Source organism: Chenopodium quinoa, unplaced genomic scaffold (genome assembly GCF_001683475.1).
Source record: "Chenopodium quinoa cultivar QQ74 unplaced genomic scaffold, ASM168347v1, whole genome shotgun sequence".
NCBI classification, from domain to species: domain Eukaryota; kingdom Viridiplantae; phylum Streptophyta; class Magnoliopsida; order Caryophyllales; family Amaranthaceae; genus Chenopodium; species Chenopodium quinoa.
In genome coordinates this window covers 1,343,224-1,350,722 of record NW_018745461.1, presented here as the reverse complement: position 1 = coordinate 1,350,722, position 7,499 = coordinate 1,343,224, and the positions used below count along the sequence as shown (strand labels likewise).

At 32.4% G+C, this 7,499-nt stretch overlaps 1 protein-coding gene across 2 annotated transcripts; it reads left to right on the top strand.

The window, feature by feature from the left end:
* Positions 1-254: 254 nt before the first annotated feature.
* LOC110714933 lies at positions 255-5,825 on the top strand. 2 transcript variants are annotated; one of them, XM_021893486.1, is made up of 6 exons: positions 255-352; positions 1,444-1,586; positions 2,013-2,509; positions 2,608-2,725; positions 2,921-3,020; positions 4,951-5,825. In XM_021893486.1, the coding sequence occupies exons 3-6, from the start codon at positions 2,209-2,211 to the stop codon at positions 5,188-5,190; spliced, it is 759 nt and encodes a 252-aa protein (XP_021749178.1). In that variant the 5' UTR covers positions 255-352; positions 1,444-1,586; positions 2,013-2,208; the 3' UTR covers positions 5,191-5,825. The 2 variants fall into 2 exon arrangements, with proteins under 2 accessions (XP_021749178.1, XP_021749179.1); XM_021893487.1 differs by having other exon boundaries at positions 265-352; positions 1,359-1,586.
* The last annotated feature ends 1,674 nt before the right edge of the window (positions 5,826-7,499 follow it).

The window sequence follows — 7,499 nt, the reverse complement described above, 5'->3', positions numbered from 1 at the left end:
TTGTTCTCTAATACTTCTTCTGTTTTTTTTAGTCGACACGTTTGTTAATGCACAAATTTAATTATTAATATCTTTAATTATTGATAAATAAAAATCATAAAAAATTAATATTTTAAAAATATACGGAGTACATTATAAGATTTCGTTTGACTATATTTTTCTTCATTAATATCACAAAAGAGAAGAAGGGTGAATAGTGCGAAAGTCAAAACGTGAGGCATAATGTTTTAATAGGTGACCAATATCGAAATAGTGTAGCGAACACGTACTCAACCTTTGACAGCCACCTTTGTCCTCTCCGCTACCGTCGTAAACAAGCTGCGCCGTCGCTCTTTCTACCGTGAATTGTGAGGTTAGCTTTGATAATTGTATCATTCAATTCATCCTGTGTATTGTGATTATATTCCTAAATCAATTCAAATTTTGGTTTATTTTATTTTATGGGTTTTAATTCAATATCTTTAATTGGATGCTTTACTTGATTGCTGAAAATCTTCCCATCTCTGTTCTATTAATTTGGCTTCTCCAAACAATTTCATTGCATTTAGTTATGAATGTGTATTTTCTTAAAATTTAGTTATTTTGTGTTACTCTATGGTAGAATAAATTCTCAATCTTGATTCTTGAATATACAATTTCTAATGTAGGGTTGTAATCATTTACAAGACTACTCACTAATGATCATTAGACCCAAAAGTGCATTATTCAGCTAAAAGATGTTATCAAACTAAAACTCTATTACCAAAAATCAACATTTCGAATCAATGAATTGTTGAGTGCATAAGAAAGGAAAAATAATGTAAATGTCATTCGGATCGGAGGTTATGTTTGTCTAGTTGTCAACAACTATGCCAAAGGTTTTTTTATAGGCCTTTACATTTGGTGATCTTGATGCTCATATGACAATGGTTCATCTAAAAGTTCGTGATTTGGGTTGATGATGAACAGGCCTCTGATTAACACAAAGCTTAAAGTAATGATCGCTTATATTTGCATATGTTCTATAATTGCTGATTTGAGAAGAACCTTATGAAATCTAGGAAGTCGTGTAGTTGTGTGGATTGAGGGTGGTTATACAAGTTATCTTTATAAGGGAGAATGCTTGTGCATTGAATACAAATACAATAGCGTTGTCATATCCCTTGTTTCTGATGCTTGTAGTTATATAACTTATAAACTTGAATACTAGTACATGATTGTTAAAATAGCTAGCAATTTCCTTCTTTAACCCAAGAATTGTTATGTGGATGGGCTGTTAAAATTTGGTGTACTCAAGGAAAATCAGAATAGGGCTTCAGTGGTTCTAAATTTGGAAGATGAGAATGACATAGTTGAAAATGATTTTGTTTTTGTTACAGTAGGAAATGAGAATGAAGTTAAGAAAGCTGCTGGGGAGTCGTGTCTATTACCTGATTTTGAGGTTTCTGATATTGTTGAACTCAGGAATGAATTAGAAGCTTCAGAACTCAAGACTGAAAATGTGGAAGATAAACAAGTTAGTTCTGCTGATGAGAAGATACCCATGGTTTCACCGGAGAATCAGGATAAGGTTCCAACAATTCAACAATTGGAAAATGAGAATGAAGGTTGTTTTTTCTTAAAACAATATTACTTGTTTATGGTAAAGTATGTGAATGCAAATTGATGTTTATGATTGGTTAGAATCTTTTTTAATGTCATTGTTGCTTTATTTGTGAAGAATCTTTTGAAGGTTAGGAAGTTATATAGTTGTGTAAATTGAGGGAGGTAATTCAAGTTAGCTTTATAAAGGAGAATGCTTGTGAACTGAAGTCTAAATATAAACACAACAGCTCATATCCATGTTGCTGGTACTTGCAGTTCAAATGATCATGAATACCTGATTTTTGAAATGGCTAATAGATGTTTTCGCTTTGACAAATTATCATAAAGTTCACCTTTTTTTTCTTTTATAACTGGCGATTTCCTTCTTTCACTGAAAACTTACTCTGGCTCAATATATTGTTGTTAATATTCGGTGTTTTTAAATGCAGGTAATTTATCTCCATCTTTTATGCTGCCTAAGGGAAATCATGATAAGGTTCTTGCAATTGAGAATGCATTCCCCAAATATTTGGATTTTGCAAGAATTATTACGATAGGTGATTTAATGCTGGTTCCCGCGATCAAGTTAAAGTTTGTTTTTGGCTGCCCAGGGGGGTATACAATCTTTTTCCTAGTGGATGGATTATGAAAGATATGGTTGCCACAGGTTTTCGTGAATCTAAGTTTTTTTCAAAAAATGTACCTTTGTCAGATGAGGACATTGATGTTAGTTATTTAGTTCCTCGCAGAGTCATTGATGACTTTGAAATTATTGCTGAAGGAAATTTTAATTTTCGAGGTTCTAAATTAAACTCGGAAGAGATATATTTAGAATTTAAAAAAAAAAAATTACTTGAGAAATTAGGTGCTTATCCAATGAAATATTTTGGGACCCTTTTTGAAGGTAGAGTCGCAATGCAAGACGATTTGAGTGAAATGATGTCAGGTACTTTTTTTAATTAAATACTTTGGATTGCTTTACTTTAATTAATTTCATTTTCCTATTACACAAAGAACTTAATACCCGTGTTTACTTGCATGCAGTTTTGTCTCAAGAGAAGCCACCCACTATTGTTCTTAAGGGTGTGCCTTGTGAGTGGTTTGCTGGCCATCACTCAATGGAGAATCTTCGAGCTCTCTTTCATACTTTTGGGAGACTCAGGTATTTGAGCAATTTTGACTTAATATTCTTTTATTTTATACATTATTTGCTGCCAATGTACCCCTTCCTATGTTGAATTTCTTGTGTTAACATGAATCACACTTGACTTATTCACTAAATTCTTGAAATTTATGATTATATATATTTTTTTTTGGTGTTTTACACTTTTTTTTTCCCCTGAATTAATTATTGAAGGAATCTTGATATTGATGACAATAATGTCTCCATCCAATTTGAGGACCCTGAGGAGTGTTCCAAAGCATTAAAAAAATTGTGTTCTTGTTCTTTGAAAAAGGTATATTCTTAACCTTACTAATTGCTATATAATTGCTTAGCTCAAAATACAGGGTAATTCTTTTTTTTTTTTTACACAAACCTGAAGCACAAATTTTATTAAGGCATCAAGTTTGCAATATTGTTACAAATGACCCCTTGTAATTCAAGAGGGTACTCTTCAAGCCAAACTTGAAACTCATTAAAATTGCAACTTAACTTAGCTAAACAATGTGATACTTCATTACCCGATCTCCTAATGAAAGAGAAAGACACCCTTTCACAATCTCTCGAAAGCCTCTAAATATCCTTTACCAACTTGCCAAGCTCGTTTGGAAGAGTAATGCCCTTCTTCATATGATGAAATAGCTTGATGTTGTCCGTTTCTAGCACAAAATATCTGAATCCTGCTTCAATTGCAACCTTGAAGCTCTGCCTCATTGCAAATGCTTCGCCCACATCAACCTCAAAGTTACCTTGAGCACACTTGCAGCAAGCCAGTACTACATCTCACACACTGTCACGCAAGATATCCCCACTCCCAAGCTTCTGCTGATCGAAGAAAGCAGCATCAGTATTGAGCTTATAAACTCCATTTCCAGGGGACTTCCAAACTGACCCCATCTGAATCACAGGCTGCTTCACCACGGCCTTCTCTAATTCATCAGCATACTTACCAACAAGGCTAGCAGCTTTGTGAATGACTTCCAACTCCAGCTTCCTTTTACCTTCAAAAACCCATCCATTTTGTCTCAGCCAAACTCCCCAAGCCAAACACCAAAACATATCCCACCGGCCACCACCTAGCCTCGTTAATCTTTTCCTTCATAGCAGAACACCATTCTCTGAACCCACCATCCCGTCCAAGCTTAACATCCAACCATAGCGCTGAATATCTCCAAATCACTCCTACAGTCGGGCACAATAGCAGCATATGCAAAACTGATTCATCCTCTTCCCCACACATTTGCAGCAAAATTACTTCAAGTAGGGAGGCTGTCCTTAACACAACACCACTGAAAAATAATTCACTTTTGGCGGAATGTGAGCATGCCAAATAGTCTTCCACTAGAACTCACTCCTTCCTATTGAAGTAGAAGCTCATCCCCTCTCCTCCTCCTCAATCATCAAGTTATACGCACTTTTTACATTGTAATTTTCATCCTTCAAATAATGCCACGTCCAGGCATCCCCTTCATCAAAAATTGGAATAGGAATGCTGCTAATATTGACTACTTCCCTCTGGTTGAACAGCTCACTAAGCATGGCCAGATTCCATCTCTTATCATCCCATAGCTCATTGACAAAATTTGGGATGTTTTCTCCTACGCCCCTCTGTGACATAATACGAAAATCAGGTAGCTTTTGTACCCATGGGTTGTTCAGATGTGAATGCTGCTCTCGGACCCAACACTCTTCCTTGTCCTTTTTCAATCACATCCTTCACACTCAAAATTGACCTCCACATAAAGCTCGAATTAGAAGCAACTTTTGCTTCGAGAAAAGAAGAGTGAGGGCAATTCTAAAGATAGATATGAAATTTATACCTGCAAAAGATAACCATGCAAACTCTTTTCCTTGGAATCAGTTTTTTTTAGTTCATACTTCATACACTTTAACATTTGCCATCCACTCCCTCTCTATGGTATTTAATGAATTACTGTGGGGTACCAGGCTACCAGATATGTTGTGTTGAAACCATTCTGTTGGTATATGCTTGAGTTTCGTCAATTGTTTTAAAGGAATCTCCCCCTGCCCTGTGAACTAGTTGAATCTTGGAGCCTGCATGAGTTATGAAATTGAGACTTTTGAATCATTTAAATACTTTTGTTTGTGATTTTCATCGGTTTGGAATAACATTCTTGATTTTATTGTGTAGAGTAATGATTCAAGGATACTTTTGTTTGTGATTTTTATCGGTTTGGAATAACATTCTTGATTTTATTGTGTAGAGTAATGATTCAAGGATGGTTGATTATAATCTGACATTGAAGGACTTGCCTGATCCTAGCATCTCCCAAGAAATGTTGTCCACCAACAACTATCCTTCTTTGAAGAAGGATGATTCTATGCCAGTTAGCAAGGAAACTTTCAAAGGGCAAGACATGCATGCTTTGATGGTTCGAATGACAGAAATCGAGAAGGAGTTGAAGTATTTGAAAGCTAAGATAGAGACATCTTCTGCTTGTTAATCTGACTAAGCTGGTTAATCTCACTAAGTTGAAGTATTCTCTGTGTTGTGATCAATATCTACCCTACCTTTTATGCTACCCTTGTAACTTGGTTTGTTGTGCATGCTCCTAGATTTATGATTACTCCCTCCGTCCCTAAATTACAATCCTACTTCTCGCACATAATAAAGAGAAGTAGGAATGTAATTTGGGGACGGAGGGAGTACTGTTTTTGTTTTTCTAATCCGTTTATTCTTGGAATTGTGAGTAGTAGAGTATGTTTCTTGTGAATTGTGATGCAACAAATGTCTCATGTTGAGGAATGCGATCATTGTAGTCATCTTTAGTTTCTTTTGGGGGCAGCAACGATGGACTTTAAAGGATTTAGCGTGAAAAGAGAAGTGTTGCAACTGAAAGATAAAATAAAATAGAGGAAGTAAAATGTAGTAGGGTGGGCCAAAAAAAAAAAAAAATTGTTGTAGGGTGGGAATTTTTTTATTTTTTTTTAAGTAAGATGAAGGTTTGTAAATTTGAGTTAAAGGATCAAGACAACAAATTTTAGCAATCTGATAAGTTAACAAACCAGCAACTAGTACATTTTACATAACACTTTTATTGACTACTGCGCTGCTACTACATTCTTTTTTTTTTTTTTTTTTTTTTTTTTGAAATAACTACATTATATTGTTAAAATTGCTAAACGTTGTTAGATACGTAATATAAATTAAGGGTAATGCTATACATAGGCCTATGTATAAGCATTAGATATACTCTTGAAAATTAGGAATTTATGACCAAAACACGAGTAAATTGGTATAATTAGTGTGTTTTTGTCATGATTTTTAAAATTTAAACAATTTTTTAGAGTATATTAAATGCTTATCCCCTATAGCTATGTATAACATTTTCCATAAATTAAAACTAGTTTTTGGGCCCGGGCGATATATGAATTAATAAAAGATTAGTTTTTTTATTAACAAAATAAAATCTAAAAATATATTTGACAAATTTTGGTCAAAATAAAGGATTACGAAAGCTATGTGAATATAAAATGACGAAAAAATTAGGGCCCTGTTCACATATACTGAATTGAGCTGAAATGAACTGAACTGATTGAAGCTGAGATGAACTGAACTGAGCTGAAATGAATATTTAATGAGAGAAGGAAATTAGAAGCTGAACTGAACTGATTGGAGATGAACTGAACTGAACTGAATTGATTGGAGATGAACTGAACTGAATTAAAATTAAGTAAATGTGCTCCAGCCCTTATTAAAATTATGTTAAGAATGTTTTTTTATAGCTAAATATTTTTGTGTTAAAGATATGTCATTTTTATTTTGTTTAAGTAATTATACCTTATAAGTTTACGGAAATTTGTTTTTTTAATAGGTTTCTTTCAAGAAAAAAAAAAATCTTAGAATACACTAAGAAATGACATGTGTCAACGTTAGTGTATCTTTTAGTATATAGTTATTGATTGATATTAAAGTATCAAAAATAAAATTTATACACTTAATAAACCAATTTGACAAAAAAAAACAAAAAAAAGAGGTTAAATAAATATTTGTACTACTAATATCATATAAGTAGATATTTATCAATGAACTAAATTTATATGTAAAATAATAATTATTTATTTATTTATAATTTTTTTTAAAAATGGTTAACATGTCCTATAAGTAGATATTATATGAATTTTTTTAGAAATGGTTTTTGGAGGGAAAAAAACTACAGAAAATAATACGTGTTATTCTAGCTTAGTGTTTACTAGATATAAGCCCGTGCGGTGCACGGTTCTAATAAATATTTTTAATTAATTTAAGATTTTTTTATATAAAGATCATTCATCGGATATTTGAATAAAATTCCTAATATCATAAGATAATTTTTTTAAAAAAAATTTAACATTAAAGTTATCTTTTGTAGGTTTATTTATTTTACATGGCGCAAAAAGGGGGAATCTTCTAAATTTTTCTTTGTATATAAGGAAAAATATAGTGATATGAGATTTAATTTTATTCGTTTCGATGAGTACATTTTTAATATCTAATTTTTATAATATTTGCTAGGGAGAGATTAAAGATATTTACGATAAAAGATTTACATCCATATATGTAAAAAAGATAATTATTAGTTTTTTTAAATAATTAAATTTTAATTTTTCACAATTCGTTATTTTTATCTATGTGGCAAAATTCTTAAATCTTATTCGTCACTTTTTCTTAGGTGGCGAGTGAATTTTTTAATTCTAAAATAAATTATTAATCTAAAATTTCATCGGTCAAAATAATACTTTATTTTTATGTGGCGCATCGAATGCTCTCGAA